This window comes from Mytilus trossulus, chromosome 2 (assembly GCF_036588685.1).
Source record: "Mytilus trossulus isolate FHL-02 chromosome 2, PNRI_Mtr1.1.1.hap1, whole genome shotgun sequence".
Taxonomy (NCBI): domain Eukaryota; kingdom Metazoa; phylum Mollusca; class Bivalvia; order Mytilida; family Mytilidae; genus Mytilus; species Mytilus trossulus.
The window spans coordinates 5,859,106-5,880,951 of NC_086374.1; the positions used below are offsets into that span (position 1 = coordinate 5,859,106).

General features: G+C 32.0%; 2 protein-coding genes across 5 annotated transcripts in view; one reads left to right on the forward strand and one right to left on the reverse strand.

Moving 5' to 3' along the window:
- Positions 1 to 3,952: 3,952 nt before the first annotated feature.
- LOC134704872 (uncharacterized) lies at positions 3,953 to 9,578 on the reverse strand. Its single transcript, XM_063563659.1, has 8 exons — positions 9,503 to 9,578; positions 8,823 to 8,986; positions 8,053 to 8,177; positions 7,301 to 7,449; positions 6,932 to 6,992; positions 6,375 to 6,534; positions 5,211 to 5,382; positions 3,953 to 4,193 (listed from the first exon to the last, which is right to left on the reverse strand). Exons 1-8 carry the CDS (start codon positions 9,573 to 9,575, stop codon positions 4,015 to 4,017), a joined length of 1,083 nt encoding a protein of 360 aa, XP_063419729.1. The 5' UTR covers positions 9,576 to 9,578; the 3' UTR covers positions 3,953 to 4,014.
- A 5,865-nt stretch (positions 9,579 to 15,443) lies between these two features.
- Positions 15,444 to 21,846, forward strand: part of LOC134706357 (uncharacterized) — a 40,441-nt gene continuing 34,038 nt past the window's right edge. For 2 of the 4 annotated variants that reach the window (XM_063565225.1, XM_063565226.1), the window contains exon 1: positions 17,189 to 17,320. The gene's annotated coding sequence lies outside the window, so the exon portion shown is untranslated. Of the gene's footprint in view, positions 15,533 to 17,188; positions 17,321 to 20,815; positions 20,839 to 21,846 lie in introns of those variants that run through there. The other 2 variants (XM_063565227.1, XM_063565228.1) reach the window with 2 other exon arrangements.

Genomic DNA, 21,846 nt, shown 5'->3' on the forward strand with positions numbered 1-21,846 from the left:
ATATTCCTGATTTGGTACAGACAATTGTTTATGCAGAAAATGGTGGATTAAACCTGGTTATATAGCTAGCTAAACTTCTCAATTGTATGACAGTCACATAAAATGTTCCATTCAAAGAGAGGTCTTAAGCAGGAATATGTTAGTGAAATTGTTATCTATTTACTACTGAATTGTATGTACATTTACGTTATAACATTCCATATTGTTTGGCTGTTGAATGTCTAACGAAAAGAAATATAAAATGTAACGTATATATTCTCTGTAAACAACAAGAAAATATGATATACAATACACCATGACTGAATACATTTACTAACCCTTTTAAAATCAATTTTAATGGAACAATGTACACTGATTTTCAAATTATATGACCACATTTCACTGAGGCTTAAAAACATAAGATCTCAGAGCATAAGATTAAATTATAATAAACTGTCTTTTAGACAAATACATTTTAATAGGTAACTACATGTACAAACTTTTTGCGTACTACTTTAAAATCTGAGCATTTGTCCGAAATGGAGCAATATCTAAACAGTATGTTACTTTGGATGTTCTACAGCTAGAACAAACATCATTGCAGAATTATCTCGGCACAGGTAAGTTTTGGTGATTATAACTATATATATACAAACTTATGTTTTGCTCAAAGTTTTGATGATTATAACTATATATATACAAACTTATGTTTTCCTCAAAGTTTTAATCTACGGGACACCGATCTTGCGGCCGGACATATTAGTTGTGATTTCATTCTTTGGAAATCCCCCACCCCCTCAAAACAAACCCCAACCCAATCTCCATTATATATAACGGAAGAAATGATGTGGATTAAAAATTGACGGGTAATAACTTTTCTGTATATTTAATGCATCAATGTAAATATAACGGAATTTGATGAACCTGTCATTAAAGTCAGAGCGTTAGCGCGATAGAACCAGGTTTAATCCACCATTTTCTACATTTGAAAATACCTGTACCAAGTCAGGAATATGACAGTTCTTGTCCATTCGTTTTTGATGCGTTTTGTTATTTGATTTTGCCATGCTATTATGGACTTTCCGAATTGATTTTCCTCTAAGTTCAGTATTTTTGTGATTTTTATTATGTCTACTATACCGGAACACTGAAATATAATTACAATAGAAAAATAAAAGAAGACAATTTTAGTAATATTTTATGAAGGTAAATGTAAATAAAACTGAATAAATGTCGTACATCCCTAGCGCTTTTCTGTGTTTAGCTTTCCCAGGAAGCCTCAATCGTAAAGATTTGATAGTCAAGAGATCATAAACATGAAATGAGATGACAGTAAGTTTCTCAGTAATTTATTAATTTGTGAACGGGGACTTACCACACGAACGATATGTATATACATTGTATATACAAATATAAGTAGATCTTTATAATAGTTGTTTCTAAGTTGATACACCATAATAAAGGATTCAAACAGTATTTGACATATATCAATGACAATGACACCTTTTTAAATTTCGTGCGTCTGAACCGTATTTATGAGGCTTGTTTAAAATCTTACAGTATATCTCAAATTAATTATCTATCAGGATTTTTACTTTTAACCAATATTTGAATATTTCTGTAGATAATACTTTGTTTTCCCCTTCAGTTATTTAGTATGGAATCTCCTACGACTCAACTATGTAGCTTATGTAACAAGCAAGCAACAAAATGGTGCCCAGAATGTGCAAAATGCTTGTGTAAAAATTGTGCCAGACATCACAGCTATTCATCATCTACTGGGCGTCATAAACTTGTCAATATAGAGAACTATTTAGAATTACCCAAATCAGTTCTATCCTCTAAAGACGTTTGTGTTCAGCATAACAATACATACGAACTGTATTGTAAATTTCACCAAGATTTGTGTTGTACATCATGCGTAAGCGACACTCACAAGAAATGCCTGGATTTTTTACCTTTTAACGAGGTAATACAAAATGCGAAGTCATCAGTCATTTTTGATAAACTGGAACAAAATCTGTCGGACACACGTAAGGAAATACGATTACTGAGGAAGAAAATATACATGAATACTATTCAAATCAGAAACCAGAAGAAACAGTTATTGTCTAAAATATCAAACACTCGAACGATGATTAATGAACACTTAGACAGACTTCAAGAAGATATACAATAGAGACTTTCTGGAATTGAAACCGAGGTTCAAACAAAATTAAATAAGATGTTAAGTGAAATGACAGCAAAATTAAAATTGTTTGATCAAATGAACTATATGCTAGTGATTTACAAACCTTTTTAGGGATTAAAGAAATGACAGAGAAGGCGGACCAAGAAAATAGTAATATAGAAGCTATGAACAATTACGAAGTCATCAAGATTGATATAACTATTTCAGATGACTTATCAATTGTTGAAACAGTTTCATCTTTTGGTGAAGTATATACAGACACAGAACAATCAACAGAAACTCTTTCACCTAGGAGTATTGACTTTCAAGCACCAATAGAAGTGCCATCGACATTGACAAAAAAATGTACAATTCACCTACCGCATGGTAAACATGATGTTTGTGTGCATGGTTGTGAAATATTGGAAGATGGTTTAATTCTGTTTGCAGATTTCGATAATAAAAGATTAATAACATAGTCTGAGGATGATGCGGATTATTTTGAATTCATGAACTTACCAGGTAAACCGTTTGACCTTGTTCATACTAAAGACGACAAAATATATGTAACACTTTCTGATAAAAAACGTATACTATTCATAGATATATCGACTAAACTAATACTTAATTCTGTAGATGTAGGCCATCGCTGCTTTGGGATTGCTACAGACTTGCAAAATTTTGCCATTCGCGCTATCCATTCTATAACATCAGATCACGAGATCATATTTTATAATTTTGACGGCAGTTTAATAAATCGTGTTAAAGTACCCGGACATTCTGCAAGACAAATCTCTTTTAGCGGCAATGAACTGAAATGTGCAGAGTCAGATAAAAACGTAGTTTCGTGTTATACTAAAGATGGTACACTTTCATGGGCTTTCAGTGATGAGGACATTATTAGGTATCCTGTTGGAATAGCCGAAGACCGAAACCGATATATGTATCTAGTTGGACAGGAAACAAATAATATCATTGTTATTTCGCCAGATGGGCTGTATTGTAAACAGATCTTATCGCTTAAAGATGGCTTAGACAAACCTTCTGCAGTATGTATCAATGTTTCGAGAAATGAATTATTAGTGTGTAACTTTTCGGGAAAGGCGTTTCTCTTTGCACTATGTTAAAATAAATACTTAATGGGATGAACTGTCAAAAGTCCAATCATATGCGTTTTCGTGCTTCTATGCGTCTTGGGTGTCAGACAAACAACTAATGCAACTACCAAAACCTAATCTGGTTTAAAATGCAATAAAAATCAACACGTTTATAATAAAGCATGGTTATTATCATAAAAATCTGTTGAAAAGGGATAATCTCATCAGATGTATACAAAACAGAAATGCAAAATGTACATCTAACAAAAACAGAGTGGACGTGGCAGGGCACTTATACATCCCGACAGTAAAAGACACACAGTTCTGAGTGAACTTTCACTCACTGACAGTTCGTTCAAGCCAATAATATCTATTAACAAAAAATACGCATCTAAAACTAAAATAAGTTCAAGCCAATAATATCTATTAACAAAAAGCATTCTGGAGCATCTGAGTTTAACCTTAGGTGGCTATTATAGGTTTCTCAAAATTTAATTTTACAGCATAGTGTACTGCCAACTGTTGTTTGTCGTTTTGTTGCTCTTTTTCTCGATTTGCCATGGTTGGTTTTCTTGTCTGAGGTATTATGCAGATTTGTAAGGTAGATGGTTTCTGATAAACTCCTACTCAAAAGTTTAAAAGTTACAAACAATCGGACAAAACTTGTATCACTATCATATTAAGAAATAAGAAAAGAAAGCTAAACTTATTGATAAATAAATAATTCTTTAATCTGGACAAAAAGTACAGTCATAATTATCATCCTATTCAGTAACCGCATTTTTCACTGAAGGCGTGAAGTTCTGTTGATTTTGGTGATTTTGCTGACAATTTTCTATAGAGGTATACAACAGCTCCGACAGACGACAAAAAGGCAATAAGCAAGGCCAGCAAACCAAGAATCATCGGCAATTTGTCAATGCAAACTTCACCATTGTCATCGCCATCTGAAATAAAACATTCAAACATTAGTATAAGATAGGAAGCAAATTTAAAGTCAAATGTTTAACACGAAAAGACGTATCTTTTCAGATTTATATAAAAAAGGAGATGAGGTATGATGATAAGTGAAACAACTAAAATCCACTCAAGTTTATATGAAGTGGATGTAATTATAGGCTACTGTACGGGTTTCATCGATTAGAGAAATCCATACGGTATAATTGGCTATAAAAGATTAATTTGCTTTATAGTTTGGTCATTACTAAAATTCTATGTTATTCAGAGCAGTTTTGGTTATAAATGACAATTATATGGTCTTTTTTATAAGTTTCCTGTTACAAAACTTTGAATTTTACGAAAAAAAATAAAGATGTTCTTATCCCAGGATTAGATTACCTAAAAAGTATTTGACACAACTTTTGGGAATATTGGGTCCTCACTGCTCTTCCATTTTATACTTGTTTGGCATTATAACTTTTTTTTATCTAATCGTCGCTGATGAGTCTTATGTAGACGATATGCGCGTCTGGCATTTTTAATTATAATCCTGGTACCTTTGATATAACTATTGGGACTGGTACGAGATGAAAAATGCATTCCTGATGGTTATATAATTATGTAAGTACACATGTTCTGATTTGACAGACATTTAGTTATTGGCAAATTGATCAGACTGATCTTAGATACAAAGTTCTGTTTTATTCCCAACTAACAGTACCTATTATTTTATAATAAATATTATTCCTGTATTGATAGGCAGGGGTCCCAAATAGAACCAAATATTGATACATATAAGAATAAAACATATTCCCAAAACGACAGCAACATAGTGACATAATTGGCAACAAAATATTTAATACACAGTCTTAAGTATGAATGATCATTTAAAAAATAATTCATGTGTACAGAAAAAGCGGCTAAAAACTCATAGTTGACATATTAGTCAGGCGGTCATATAGAATAAAGGATACCTAGTTACCATGAAACTATTCAAGCTTGAGTTTCTTATAGATAACAATTACCTTCAATAACAACATCATTAGCTATAATTCTGAGCGTTGACCCGACGTTGATGTCATCAAACGGTGACGTGTCGTCTGCTGCTCTCTTCTGACGTAGACTTCCAGAAACAATGACATCCATCACATCTCTTCTTTTTCTTCCCCATCCATTATCACCACTAGAACATGTTGTCTGAAATCAAATATATTATTCATTTCAAAAAATCAAATCAGTCAGTAGAAAAAAAACAGCTTTCGAAATACAACATTCAAATAGTAGTTTCAAAAAATTCAAAAATAATTAATTCAGATTATCAGTTAAAATTTACTTATTTAATGAATTTGCTTTATACATAAATAAACTTAATCAAAATTTCCTGCACTACTGTCTGGCGTATGCATAAATTTTGATATTGGGTGACATTAAAATGCGTCATCAGATCTGTTTAGGAAAAATTATAATTTGGTATGTATATCTACAAATACTTTGACAGGCTTGATCCGGTAGATAACCTTTGTCTCAAAATGTGGATCACTGTGATATATTCGTGAGCGATACACATAGAGTGTTTGCTATAAATGGTGTTAAGTTTTCGACTCTATTGCATAAATCAAACATTTATAGGTTTCAGCAGGTCAATATGGCGGCTTACTTCTTAATTACAACATGCCGAGTCAAATATGAAGATTTGATGGTCAATAGTAGACAAGAGAAGAAAGCTAAATATAAATAAACAAGAATGTGTCCACAGTACACGGATGCCCCACTCGCACTATCATTTTCTATGTTTACTGGACCGTGAAATTGGAATAAAATCTCTAATTTGGCATTCAAATTAGAATGATCTTATCAAAGGGAACATGTATACTAAGTTTCAAGTTGATTGGACTTCAACTTCATCAAACACTACCTTGACCAAAAGCTTTAACCTGAAGTGTAACAGACGGACGCACAGACCAGAAAACATAATGCCCCTCTACTATCGTAGGTGGGGCATAAAAATGAAATTGTTTGAGTTGAAACATTTGTCAGTTTTTTAGCTAAAGGCTGCAACTTGCACGCTGTCTCACATACTTTACCTACAGGTCTTTCGTACTTTTATTTCGATTTTGAGTTAATTTGATTAATTTGAATTATTTTAATGAGAAAGGGATAACCTCATTGTACATGTTGATTATACTTACAACAGAACAGCTTCCCAAACAAACTTGTAAGCTACAAGTAAACGTCATTGGAACAGATCCACCATTGAGGTCAGTTGTACGGAAAGCACCGAAGGTAGCCGACAAGTATCCTTGTGCTGGTTTGGAGAATTCTGGGAAAAGTTCTGTATCGGTTGCACATCTGAGAAAATATATACATTTAATCATAAATTAGTAATAATAATAATATTACACAAATATTTCGGTTAATTTTCTTCAATCCGATGTTAGGATAACATTGGTATGCAAAAACATAGATGGTCATTTCCAAAATGGTTTAAATACTACTTGTCCCATTTTTATTTATTCACATATACCGTAATTTAATTTCATCCTCTGTCTTTCTATCTTAAAACAAAACTAATGTGTATATATATGCAACTGTAAATTGAATCAGATCCTTTTTCGTTCGTTGGATGAGCGTCTAGAGAACACTTTCATCAGGAAATTTCAAATTATTTTTTTGAAAGTCAGGAATGTGTATGACCAAAAATAATCGAAAGAAAAAATCACGAAAGATTCCATAATTAAAATCTTACGTATTTTCTGTAATTGGGATGGTTGATGCTGTGCAGTATTTCGCTTTGATATCAAAATCCTCTGAAATCAAAATAAATATTCAAACAAAAATAGAAAGCTATAAATGTGACCAGAGACAAGGATGGCGATTACGTTACGTTTTGGGTCTTTCCTGAGACACATGACATTTTTCTTTGAAGCTTCTCAGTAGATATATTTTATTTTATTTTATTCTAAACTTTTTACGTCTTTTTAATGAACATTTACCATTTACATTTCATCTTTATAGATCAAATAGTTTTCTCTGTTGAAAGTTTTAGGTGATTTGTATGTCAAATAAACGCCATATTCGACTGATTGAAACAATTCTAAAAAAAAGTTTAACTTACGAAGATAATCAGTGTCAAGTTCCATGGTCAAGGTCAGCATATCAGTCAGTTTTACGTTACCACCGGTTACATCAACTCCGTCGCTATATAACTTCATAAAAGCAGTTGGTTTAACTGTTAAATTCTGTCCGGCATCGTCATCCTTGTCCCTTAGAAAACAAGCAATATCATTAATGTTATAAATATCACAAGTACTCCAGTGATCTAAAGTAAACAATTGATATTTAACAAATGATATTGGCTTTGACTGGTTTATGTCTTACATTGCAAGTATATTTTCACAAATTGGATATCTTAACTCATTTGTGTGTTAGCCCAAGACGGTTTTACAAGAACAATTCAATTGTTTCAAAATAGACATATTTACGTCTCGCAATTGCATCGATTTTAGGGTCGTGTTATCATACTATATCATTATATTTATTTCAGGTATGATTTAGAAGGCGACTTCGAGACCTAAATCTTGAACACATTAAAAGTTAAAAGCTATCATACACAGCTCTCGTGCCATATCTGTTAGTATTGTTTATATGGTAGCCTTAAAAACACTGAAATCTCTCGAGCCTCAAAACTAAGAACAAAACCCCAGAAATTTTGATCTGATTTGGTTTCCAACTCTTTATTTTTTTGGAGCCCCACTGATTAGTAGTGTGTAGACAAAACGCGCGTATGGCATAACAAATCCTGGTATCGTTTTAAGAGGTTTTTTTTAGAATGCTTGATCGAGCAAAGAGGAAAAGTATAGTACTTACAAGTTGTTGACATCCCCACTTAATGAGATGTCTGTCAGATCGGCCAAACACATAATTGGTATTTGTTTATCGTCCCCTGTCTGATATAGTTGTTTCTTCTGGACAATTACTTTGAACGATGATTCCTGGTGAAAGTTGGATGAATTAAATAAACTACATACGTCCCAATACAGACTTTTAACAAGAGGCATGCATTGTTTTTTTTAATGTGCAATCAATGTCAGATTGTTTTTGAAAGTATTTCACAATATGTAGTTATACACGAGAAAGGTTGATATTCTGACTTAATAAAACACAACACTGGCAACACAAAAAGAAGTTACCGTATTAGTTGATCTTTACTCAAGTCAGGGTTTTGAACATACATGATTATAGTCAAATATTCATCAATCTGTCTTTTAAAAAAGAGAACCCCGTATATAGATCAGAAAGTAATTACATCATTTGGTCTCTGGTGGAGTTTTTTTTTTAATTGCAATTTGGCAATCATACCACACCTTCTTATTTTTATAAATCTACAATCCTGAATTTTCCAAAGCGTTTTCTGTTATAACAATAGTTTTTCGTGATGACTACCGGTATAGAATAAGATGCCATGCTAATCTATTTGCTTTATTCAAATAAATTTATTTGTGTCTTTTTATTATCATAGATATTCTATAAATCTTCATATACAACGGTGATATGTGAACTTTACCGCATAATCATGGTTTTTCAGTTTTCTGGGAACGGTATTTAATGCGCTGGCATGATCATGTATTATAACTTACCCATGCAATGCCACAAGCACCAAAGTTAAATTCGTGAATGTTCGAACCGATCACCGTCAACTGTTTACAAGCGGCCCCTTGACCTTGAATATAGATGATTCCATCTTGAGCGGCATCGTTCAAAGTCAGCTTCAAACTGCTCTTTGTACAACTTTCAACGGTCACTGGAAACGACCGAAAATATAATATTTTACTCAATAACAAATAGAAAAGGACGTGATTTGTTTTATTCGAAACAGATTCTATATTTTTGTTACATATTCTAGAAATTCTTTTATCATAGCAAAATCATGTAAAAGACCATTTTTGCATGGTCTCAAAAAAGGAATCGAAAGATTTTAAAAGTCATACTTGAAAAAATTGCAAACCCTTATTCAAAATAGGTTATAATTTGTGTACTTTATGATTTATAAGTTCGTATTTTTTTTAAAAAATAGATTTTTGATATTAGAATATTTTGTTCTTCGGCATCACTGTAAGAGATATTTGTTGTCGAAATGCGCTAAAGGTGTAGTAAAAATTATACCGTAAATATCATTAGTGATTTCACACTTACGACTAGAATTGAATTGAGCGTGGCCGTGCCCAATATAATGCTACAATATACTTACGAGTAGGGATGAATTGAGCCAATGTCCAATATAATAATGCTTACAATATGAGGCTTACAGTATACTTACAACTAGGATTAAATTGAGCCAATGTCCCAGACGATGCTAACAACAAGACAACAAGAATCATGTGAGTCTCCATTCTTCTGTAATGAAATAATTTGTGAAGAAAACAAAATATGCAATTCTTAATTTGACTTCAATCAAAAGTAAATTATTCGTTTAATTAAAAAAAGATGGTACCAAGACGAAACAAAATATGATAGCATATGTAATATCAATGAATACAGAAAGTCATTTTTTTTTTATTACATCTTATGAATAAACAACATACAGAAATTTAATGTTTTTAATGATAAATAAAGAAATTAGATAATACAATTTCTGTAAATGTGAACAACTTCTCCAGTTTCGATACATGAAAATATAAACCCAAAACAATGAAAATTAAAAAAATAAGGTAAAGGCTTAAAAAATTTAGAACAATGACAATACTCAAACATGGAATTACGAATGCTATCTTTAAAATCTCTCTATGCCTTCAAAGAATGGAACAAACCTTACCTTTGTCTGAGTGGTACAACCTGTAAACTAAAACAATACCACGACATTTATATACAACATTGATTCATAATGATATTATATGATTAAAAAATGTAATTTATAGTAAACCTGAATTATTGATTTTTATACATTATTCTTTAGATATATACCTATGATCATGGGTTTTCAAAGGGTATCCAAATGTTGATCGATGTAAACTAATTTACATGTAATTTAATAAAGTTAAATAAGTTATGCAAATGTAACAGAATTCGTTTCTATCTTTAGCATTGTGTTAGTTTTGACCCACTTCTACCAAATAATGAACCGATATACTGTTTATTAGCAAGAAGATCGAAACCTAAGAAAAAGTTTCTATTCGATTCGTGTATATATATATATTTTTTAATTTTCTCCCAATTCTTTCAAATAACAAAGGAACTGATGTTTTTTTAAGCTTTTTAGCAAGAGGATTAAAACCTTAAAATATTTTCTTATATGAATTCAATTTTCAGAGAAATAAAACTGAGACAGAAGACACCAGTAACGGGAGATTCAAAACTCATAAATCTAAAGTATACCGACATATCATGACAAAGAACGAGGATTGACGAAAAGACAAACACGAAAACTAGGGAATGAGGAATACGAAGCTCGCTGTAACATCCGGGATCTATCGTCGGTGCTCCGAAAGGTTAATAACATTCATACACGTGACGTCCGTCATGTTACTGAGGAAGAGTAATTATTCAGAGTTTTCTTATTTGGTGATGAAATAATCAAGGAATAGAGGACGAGAATTTGCTATTACAATTTATATTTATCTGTTACAATCATTGACAATAGAAATTCCATAATAGACAACCAACTCATGATGGTGCCCTTAAAAAGTCATAATAGGTAACTACGAAACAAAAGTTTTGTATCGTAAAGTCGAGTCTACTCTTCAAAAGTTTGACGGTGGTAAACTCAATTTCATTGGTCGAAGTCAGAAACCCGTATCTTTTTTCCCGGAATATCGTTTTTGAGTTAATTTTTACCCCATAAACAATACATTGGGTGTTACAATTGATTTATATAATTACGTGTTTATATAAAAAAAGAAGATGTGATATGGTTGTCAATGAGACAACTTTTCACAGTTCACAAGAGACCAAATGACACAGACAACGTTTAATCCCGCTGCAAATGCTAAGTCAGGAATCTGATGTACAGTAGTTGTCGTTTGTTTATGTAATATATACGTGTTTCTCGTTTCTCGTTTTGTTTATATAGATTAGACCGTTGGTTTTCCCGTTTGAATGGTATTACACTAGTAATTTTGAGTCCCTTTATAGCTTGTTGTTCGGTGTGAGCCAAGGTTCCGTGTTGAAGGCCGTACTTTAACCTATAATGGTTTACTTTTTAAATTGTTATTTGAATGGAGAGTTGTCTCATTGGCACTCACACCACATCTTCCTATATCTACTAACAACTATAGGTCATTGTACAACCTTCAACAATGAGCAAAGAAAATACCACATAGTCAGCTAAAAGGTCCCCAAATAACATATGTTCCTACAACCCCTATGATTTAAAACAGAATCTTCGAAATTTCCTCCGCAAAACAAAATAAAATGTTAACAAACATAAACCACTATAAAAACTGATTCAGTATATGTTTTCCTGTATGTTCTTATAGCTCTTGGTCATATGCTTAGTAATATCTAGTATATTTGAGGATTAAAACAACAAAGCTATGTGGCAAAAATGGATGTCCAACCGGTTACATTTTTGAACAACTGTTTTATCTCTTAAGTATAGTTATTCTATTTCTTATTCTCTGATCCTCCCGAAACTTGGCAGAAGCAACGAAGTGTGTCAGTTCTTGGTTAAATTAAAGCCGTTCTTTTGTCGAATTTCGTTTGACTCGATGGCTGCATATTAAGCTGGAATAAGAAAAATGTCCAATGACGTTTTTCGTTGACTTAACGGCTGAAAGGTAGTTTTATAAGAAGACATAGCTAAAAATGTCTAAAAAATGTGAGATAATTATAGCATCTACCGAAAGAACAAACATTTTCCTCATTGTTCGTGAGTTCAAAAATTGTAAATTCTATAAAACCATCTCTACACAGGCGTTTTTCAAGCGGTAGCCATTTTGTCCAAGTTGATATTTCATTTGTACAAGCAATAAATGCGGGTTTTTTACCTGATATTTGAATAAGTAATTTATAATTAACGAAAACAAAAGTTAGATACACGAAAAGAACATAAAGTCTAGATTTTTTTTTTATTAACTGCATGTTTGGGTCATACAGGAATAAAATGCTACGAAACATTATAAAACGGTAGCCATTTTGTCCAAACGTCGAAAAATCCAAACAAACGCTTTTTTTTCGACGTTACATGTGCAAAATGTGTTCCATTGTATATTCCTGACATTTAAAACGAATGGCGTGGTGAAAATTTAAAAAAAAATTGATGGTTTTCGAAAAAAAAAAAACCACGGTGCATGTTGTGCATGAAACGGAGGTAACTGAAATACTTATCGAAAACAGCGACAAAAACTGTTTCATTGAATTAATGCAATCCCGTATTAAACGCACGATTCGGGAGAAGATTAGTACATTTTTAAAAGCAAGCAACTTAAAATGACTGGGGAAATAGTTTTCAAGATATCTATTTTCAATATAATAATTTTATTTAACGGTTATATTTCGACAAGTTATGTGTCGAGCAAATTTTTAATACAATTCAATTCTAATTAATCAAGGGTAATATCTTTTTATTTACTTGCAGAGTGTCTGATATATTTGTATTAGGTTTGAATCAAGATATGAAAAATTTACAATGACAGATGATATGCACCAAGCAATTTTAGCAGCCTGCGATTAAAGTTTTGTTATAATTCATTTATTGAAAACCGTATACTTTTCTGTCCCATGTTTCCTTCCTTCAAGTTCATTACTTACGACATACAACATTTTAAGGTGAAACAAGGGTATAAATTATTTAATCGATTTCCACAACTTGAGGTAAATAAATTCATTGTAAATAGACATCACAAAATTAATAGAGACAGATTTAGAATCAACCAACTACATAAAAAAAGCAAATGAAACTAGCAAATTGAATAAATGTATGTCAAAAGTTTCAGAAAACTCTCTTTGACGTCGTGGTGGTGTAACGTCGTGTTGTAGGAACATCGTGCACAACGTTATAATTATACGTAAATTAATTCAGCCGTTTAACCTTTTATAAACACCGGCTTTCATTCCAGTACCAAGTTGGCTAATGTTGCTTACCATTTTTATGTCTAAATTTTCGTGTGGTGCTTTTTGGAATATTATTTGACTTTCATCTTTACCCAACTTGTCCATTTTCATATTACCGATTTTTGACTCCGGAATTAGATATTTTTTCGACGGTTTCCCTTCTCTATGGTGGGACATTCTGGTACTCGGTCAAGCAGCAACATCGTGTATAAGAAAATTCAAGACTTTAATTAGTTCAAACTTGAGGCAAATTTTTCTGTTCAATTGCTTTCTGTACGTGAATAAATCATCAGAAAATAGTAAATTTCCCCCAAAATTGCACCGATAATATATTTGAAAAAAAATATTGGCTGCTCGTAATTGACTGAGAACTAGGATGTCTTACCACAGAGTAGGTTATCTGTCGAATAGTTGTAGAACCCGTAGTCAAAAATCGATAATATGAATTATATTATCTGTCCATCGACTTCAGATTTACTTCATCTTGCAATTATTTATATTTTAATACTTTTGGCTTTTCTACACATTACACTTCCCATTCCAAACTTAATGATAAGATGGAAGAGTTTTACTGATTTTTTTTCATAAAAAGAATGGCCAACCAAGATGTAAGTCTTAAATCGTCACGAGCTGCAAACTATAATTGATTTTTAACTCAAAACATATAAAATCACAATATCTCCTCCCCATTCCATTGAACTTTAATATATAAATTCATTGCTTTTATATAATTTTGTTTATTTATAGTTTTTTTTAACAAAGCCGATAAACAGCTTAACGGGTTTAACAATGATGCATCCGGAGAGTTCAATAGACACATATATTGTCGTGAAGTAACCTGCATCTGACCCACTATATCTATTTGAAGATTATTTAAAAGGATGCTTATGCTATTAATAGTGGGAAATGTGTAATTATGTAGATTAGAAAAATAATTAAAATGTCCTATAGTTTCTTGAGTATAATTCGGAGTTAAGTATGACGTCCATTAGTATGGCCCCGCAACGAAGTTGTCGGTGCCATATAGGTTTTCCCTAGTCCGAAATTCCGTAATTCCGAAATTTATGCTGGAATGTCTGATTTAGTGTTTTGTTTCTTTTCATTCCTATTATAGATAGTGGATAAGCTACACTAACAATTTGAACCGAAATGGTTCTCATTTTGTAGTGAAGTGTTAGTTTTGCTCATTCTTTGGGGCTTCATAGTTAGTGTACGTAGAATGAAGAACAGCAGTGTTGTTATAGTTTTATGTATCAATATCTGTCAAGTTTTAACTTAGTAACGTATTTTTTTTATATTTCCCTTCTCATGTTAATGAGTCAAAATACCTGTGCGCTAACACTGAGGAGATACTACCATACAGGACTCATTATAGTAGCCTCCCTACTAACCTAATATGAAATATACACAGTCTCCACGCGGACGCTTTTAACCGATCATATTCCTAGAAATGTATAGGAGGTGACATATAACATAGTAGTGCATCACCTTCAATGGTGTTCCAATAGATGAATATTTCGTAGAGTTGGCATTTGTTTAGACGCACTTATCAAAATAATTATTTCTATGACTGTATAATACGATCCTTTACGATAGATATTTATTTGATATTTATTTGATCTGCAATCCATTCAATCTTCATGCCTAATTTATCATGTACTGTGTTACAACCCCAGATTCTATTGACGAGAAAAGGTAACACTAGGCCACCGAAACTGACATAAGTACTGTTCAGTCTTGGTGGCTGTGTGGTCTAGAGCGCCGGAGTTGTCACTTTTTTAGACGTATAAATAGGCAGGTGCAACTAAAATGTTGCTACATTGCACAATGTACATATGCATGAAAAGTTAAACATTTTTTGAAATCATCTCTTTTGTCGCCAAGTTGTGTTTTTTACCGACCCTCATTGTCAAGACAGAAAGTAAACTGGTTTGTATCTGTGGTATTCTTTATTTCAAGTTTAATAAGATATATGCGTTCAACATAGTCATCAAACTTTGAGCTGTTATCCCCTACATAATGGGAAGCTTAAGGATAATCTAGCTTCACTTTATTTTAATTTGTACGATGACTTTAGATGGACATCAACTGCAATAGTTTATATATACTTTATCTTTAATCAGATTAAAATATATTTTAAATATAAAACAACAGCAGGATAGAGATGATTAGTAGCACAAATATATACACAATGCAACAATAAATTATAGGTTTTATATTTCCGTTAAGGATATGTGGTTTTTGTTTAAAGTCAAGAAAAAAACTTTTCATTTCAAACGTTTTTATTTGTTTAATAGTGGTAAGTGCATTTTTTTTTATATATAATTTGAATCAATTATAATTAAACAAACGTTTACCATGTTTTCCCCCCAGATTGATTGATTGATTGATTAATTGTTGCTTGCACAAATTTCATGCACATTCAGGACAAAAACAAATTTCCGTGTATACAATAAAATCAGTTCATCAGTAATATAACTTTATTTTTAATAAAATTCAGTTTATAATTTACATAGAGGCCAAACATGACAATTTTCAAATTAAGTGGAATATCGATAAGAACCTTATTGCCCGCGTCACACTGTCCCGATTTTTATATACGATGGACACCCGAATGCGAAAATTGTAGGTTCGTACGAAGTTGGTCCCGATCTCGTTAAAATACAAAAAAGTGACCGAAGAAAAGACGTCGTGTACAGCTTACGATGCATTTAAATTATACGAACAGAATTTCGACAACATATCGTTTCTGTACAAGTCTGCCATTCATGGCGGGAAATCGATCTTTTTGTCTAATTCTTATAAAACTTATTGAAGGCCGTACGGTGACCTGTAATTGTTAATGTTTGTGTCATTTTGGTCTTTTGTGGATAGTTGTCTCATTGGCAATCATACCACATCTTCCTTTTTATATTAGTTTATTATCCCCTCGCCTACTACATGTACCAAAATGCTCAAAACATGGTGTTACTCGTTAAATATCTTTAGCGCTATTGACTTTGAATAATTTGAACATCTTCGTAGCATCAGATCTTTCACGATCCTTTTCACGATCTTCAAAAATGCGGTACGTGATCTTTCACGATCCGAAAATCAATTTTTGTGTAAATAGTTCTTTATTACCAAGTTTCAGATTATGTTTAAATAAATTAACTATGAGAACCATTTAATTCAAATAGAATGCCCTTATTCGGATAAAAGTAGTTTTTCTAGTTGAATTTGGGAAAAAAAAAACATGTTTGTTTACATTTTTTCTGTCATTGAAATGTCTAGAATCAATTTAATAATACCAGAAGTCCAATTTTCAGGTGTAATACCTGTATTTAAAATGATATTGAACAATTTACAATAGATAGATACTAGAATAGGAGGCAAATATTTCAAGTATTCGTTCAATATTTTGTCCTAGCCCGGTGCTTTTTTGTTTTTTAAGCCTTTCATAGCTTTTCTAACTTCTAGTTCTGTTATGACTCCGTTTAATATTTCATCACAAATTGTATTATTACAGATATCATTTATATTAAATTCCTCCTCTTCATCATTACCGACATAGTCACCAGCGTTTGATTTTTTGAAATATTAATAAAACAGTTATATGTCTATATCTGGATTTTCTTTTCGCCTATAAGAATATTTATGTAATATTTTCCAGAATGCTTTAGTGTCCGATCTAGATAAAGACCTAAGCTCATTGGAACATTTCTCTTTGAATTTTGTGTTCAGAACTTTTCGGTACTACTTTGCTATTTTATTCATCGGGTCTATATTTTCAGTTGTCTTGAGTTTTGAGTAACAATCCCTGGCTTTGTGAAATTCATTACGTTTTATCTTACAGTCAGTATTAAACCACGGTTTATAATCGCTTCGTTTTTCTTGCTTTCTTTTTCTTGAACCAAAGACAGAAGATGCGGTATTCATCAATGAGCTACCAATATCGTGCAATATACCGTTAATCTGTTCAAGCGTGACATCGTCGATATTAACATGATCGAGTACACCGTTCATCTGTTGTAATACTTGATCTGTGTCATCACTGAGCACAACTGTTCAAACTCGGGTGCCTTTTGAGGGTTTCATTTAATTTGATGTAAGTATTACCTTTATTTTTAGTTTGTTCTCAGTGTCTTTAGTGCCGCTGGAGGTGCACTGTTAATCGAAAAATGTAATCGACAATGCACATAAGACAACATGGGATTAAATTCAATTACTTCAAAATCTACAATTTCATCAAATAAATGCGGAGATACAATCATTTCTAACATGACGTCCTTCAAACGCTATGAGTACACACCGTGGTAAAATATCAATATATTGCTAGGGCTGTTCCTATTGTACTCCCACGTCATATGTATTTTAATGAATGAGCTACCCGACGTCATAGAACAACGACGTTAGAATATAAGCATATTACGGGAAAATACACGCTTGTGAAACCGAAAATCATCACAAGAAAACGTAAACAAACGATGATCAAATGTGATATAAGCCATTTTTTTTTAAAACATATAAGACATTTGAGTAAATTATCATTAAATTCTTCAAAAACTATCTAAATACATTATTGTAAACAGTTTAAGCATGTCACTTATTCAGTTTGTTCCATTCTTTTACGCGAATTGAATGGTGCGTTTATTTATCATGTTAATGGGAACGGCAAATATCAGCCTCCACCTAGAGCGCTTTGATCCAAAAGAATTGCCGTATTTGTCCTATTAGAATCGAAATAATTCATGGGGGCTTGAATATATCTATATTTTACCACGGGTTGTCCCTTTATACCGATATTTTACCCCTCGCTATCGCTCAGGGTAAAATATTTGTCATAAAGGGCCAACCCGTGGTAAAATGACGATATTTTCAAGCCCTCATGAATTATTTCTTAAATAATCAACGAGGCTTGCATCTTTGCAAGTAGCTTTACAAAATACACTTGTCTTCACCAAGACGACCATTTGCAATTCAAATTGAACATTGTTACATAGTTCCACAAGTTTTTTACCATATCTATTGACACGTGTATTTTCTAAACTAAATCTTTCAGTAGGAATACTTTTTAAGCTCACTTGGCCCGAAAAAAAAAGGGCCAAGGGCCAAGTGAGATTTTCTCATCACTTGGCGTCCGTCGTCCGTCGTCGGTCTTCGTTAATTCTTACATTTTCAACTTCTTCTAGAGAACTTCTGAATGGAATGAAACCAAACATGGCATAATTGTTCTTTATGAGGTGCTGACCAAGTGTTGTTACTTTTTAAGCGATCTATCATTCAAGATGGCCGCCAGCGGGGGATTTAGTTTAACATAGGACCCTATGAGAAATGCATACAAATGACTTCTTTTAGAGAACCACTGAAGGAAATGAAAAAAACATAGCATGAATGTTCCTTATGATGTGCTGGCCAAGTGTTGTTACTTTTTAGCCGAGCCCTCATCCAAGATGTCCGCCAACGGGGGACTTAGTTTAAAATAGGACCCTATGGAAAATACATATAAATTTCTTCTTTAAGAGAACCACTGAATTGAATGAAACCAAACATGTGTGTTCCTTTCCTTTTTGAGGTGCTGGCCAAGTGTTATTACTTTGTAGTCAAATTTTATCTTTTTTATATAATTTCAAAACCCCAAGAAAAGTCAGGTGAGCGATACAGGCTCTTGGGAGCCACTAGTTCTGTCATAAGATTATATAACATAAAATTTTGATCGTTTGTCACTTCATTATCAATGTTATTTAAAAATTGAAATACAACACGCTCTTCGTCCTTGAATGCCCGCATTCTTTAATTTGCTGACAATCAATAGGCATTATAAAAACAATAAGATTTTCTTTGCATAATGGAAAACCTTTATTTGTGCCGGTAAGCTTAGTCTTTTTGTTAAAATTCAAGGTAAAATTTCAATCTAATGAGATACCCCTTTTTAGCCCTAAAATATATTAGTTTTACGAAATTGTCAAAATGTAAACTTTTAGCTATTTATTTGAAAGTAGTATACTTCTATTACACAAATATGGGCTGTTTTTCTCTCAATGTAATTAGTTTAAACAATATTTTATTCAAATAAATTGAATTGGATTGGGCAACAGGCATAGCCTATGTAAGCCCTCTCCACAAAACAAGGTACAATATATTACATTCAAACAAAGCAACACATGCACAAACATAAAGACAAAACAGAATTAATTTTTCAAAAATACCTCTTAGCTGACTGGAATGATGTTTCAAATAGTTAACTCAGATCAAAAGTATGACTATTTTAAAAATGCTTCAAATGTAAACTCAGAAAAATTAATAAAAAATATACTATGAAAAAAAGGTTAAGTTTTATAAACTCCAACATTGATTTAGAGGTCTCATATTAAACTAAATGGTCTCCAGTCAGCTATCTAAAATAATAAATTTAATAACTCATTTTTAAAACAACATGTTTGATATCATGTACTTATTTTTACTAAATTATTGCACCTGAAGAAAAACGACAGCGAGTAGTAACCATATTGATACATTAAAGAATTATAATAATATAAAAAGAATTTAGAATGTTAATAATAAAAGAAAAAAAAAATAGATTTAAGAAATTAAAGATATACAAATTGAATATATGAATGATATAGAAATAAAGGTGCATTTAGTAGCTTTTTAGCTTTAGTAATATTAATTTCAATGTACTTTCATTTCATTATAACTTTTGTTTCAATATTAATTATTTTTCTGCTGATTCAGGTCTAAGAGCTTAATATAATACAAAATACAGACATACAAAGTAAAAGTTAATTTGGTTTTGGACTATAAAATACATTTCATTATACAAATCTCTCTGAATTTTTTATATATTCATGAACGGCCTTTACTATCTGCACATTGTCTTCAAAACACAAAGATTGATCACCAAATAGTATCAAGTTTAAATCAATATCAACTCCATAAGCAGACAGTTTATCAAGGAGTGTGATCCTATTAATAGTGTATGATATACAATCAAAAAAATAATGTTGGTTGTCTTCACATTTATATAAACATTTAGAACAGGAAGGTTCTTCTGTCAAAAAATCATGAAACAAGTGAGAATTTAAATTACTTGCATCGTTTCGTAATTGACAATGAATAATATTAAATTTTCTTATACCTGAACAAAAATATTTAGGAGGAATCTCTGGTTTATATATTTTATCAAGTACAGATTTAAACTGGTTAATCGACAAAGCATTTTTAGCATTAGTGTCTAATTCATTCCAGAGTTTAACAACAGAAGGTATGAAACTTTTATAATATGAAACTGTTCTGCACCTTGGTATGGTATAATTCTGAGAGTCTCTCCTAAGATTATAATCATTCGGTGTGAGATGTAATGCACATGTATCGAGTACTGGCATCATTAAGATTTGCTTAATTACTAAAATCTTTGAAATTTTGCATTCGTCTGAAATGAAATTCATTCTTAATATTGAAATGTAAGCAGTATTTGGTGATAATACGTTATAATATTTATAAAGGTTGAGGAAGAACACGGATGTGGCCACTTTCATTTTTGACAAAAACAAGAACAACATTGGTTGAGATCAAATATATGAATATAAAGATTATAATTGAAGACCTGTTTATACATATGCTCTGGTATGTGGCACATCATGAAGCTCCATACATTAGTATTTATAGTTTGCATGGTATGATTCATACTTCCAATGTAGTAGATTACCTTAGCCGTATTTGGCACAAGTTTTTGTAATTTTGGGTCTTCAATGCTCTTCAACTTTGTACTTGTTTTGGTTTTTAACTGTTTTGATATGAGCGTCACTGATGAGTATTATGTAGACGAAACGCGCGTCTGGCGTATTAAATTATAATCCTGGTACCCTTGATAACTATTTTCCAAGTAACGACTCTACAATTTCGTCATTATATTGGACAAAGAAACGAACAGAATCTTCTACGTCAAAAATATCAACAATTTTGTAGAACATTTCTGTCCGAATATGCAAAAGAGATGTACAGCAAAGTATATAATGCATAAGTATATCCGTTTATATAAGTTACACAAGGAGTATTTGCCTGTTTTGATAGCCATGGCTAGTAATTTCACAAGCGTCATACAATTTGAATCTAAAGATGGATAAGTTACCGTTAGTCCTATCAGACGATGCTCCGTCAAACATGTATGTATTTTATAGTACCGCTTAAGTTCTGGTCGGCGTCCAACTAAGTGCGTCCATTTGTTTTCTTCTAACATGCCTAAAATGATCTGTTTTACAATTTTGCTCCACAGTAGTTTGTTTGGAAAGAAATTTTCAGCCTCAAAGTTGTCAACAAAAACATCAAATTCCTATATTTCATCAAAATATTGATATAATTGAAGTCAATGATATTTGACTGGACTCACCGGTTAAGATTTGTCCCATACGAAAATTAAACATTCGTTTATGTATTGTTAAACATTCGTTTATGTATTGTTAAACATTCGTTTATGTATTGTTGTTGATTTTGCACGACACAGCCTTCTAAAAAACAAGTTTCATTTTATCAATATATCCTTCTGCGCACCACAAACCAAGATTACTATTGCAAGAGTCAGCCGGATTGCGTTTATCCATCATTAGTAAAAATCTGACGAAATATCTTTGAGTT

Bases quoted from the DNA above. Each gene is read 5' to 3' on its own strand.
- LOC134704872 (XM_063563659.1), bottom strand. From the start codon at position 9,575: ATGGAGACTCACATGATTCTTGTTGTCTTGTTGTTAGCATCGTCTGGG. The intron at 8,987-9,502 runs GTAAGTATACTG...GGTCGTTTCCAG, and splicing joins GGCTCAATTTAATCCTAGTT to TGACCGTTGAAAGTTGTACA. The intron at 7,450-8,052 runs GTAAGTACTATA...TTGTTTTCTAAG, and splicing joins AGTGGGGATGTCAACAACTT to GGACAAGGATGACGATGCCG.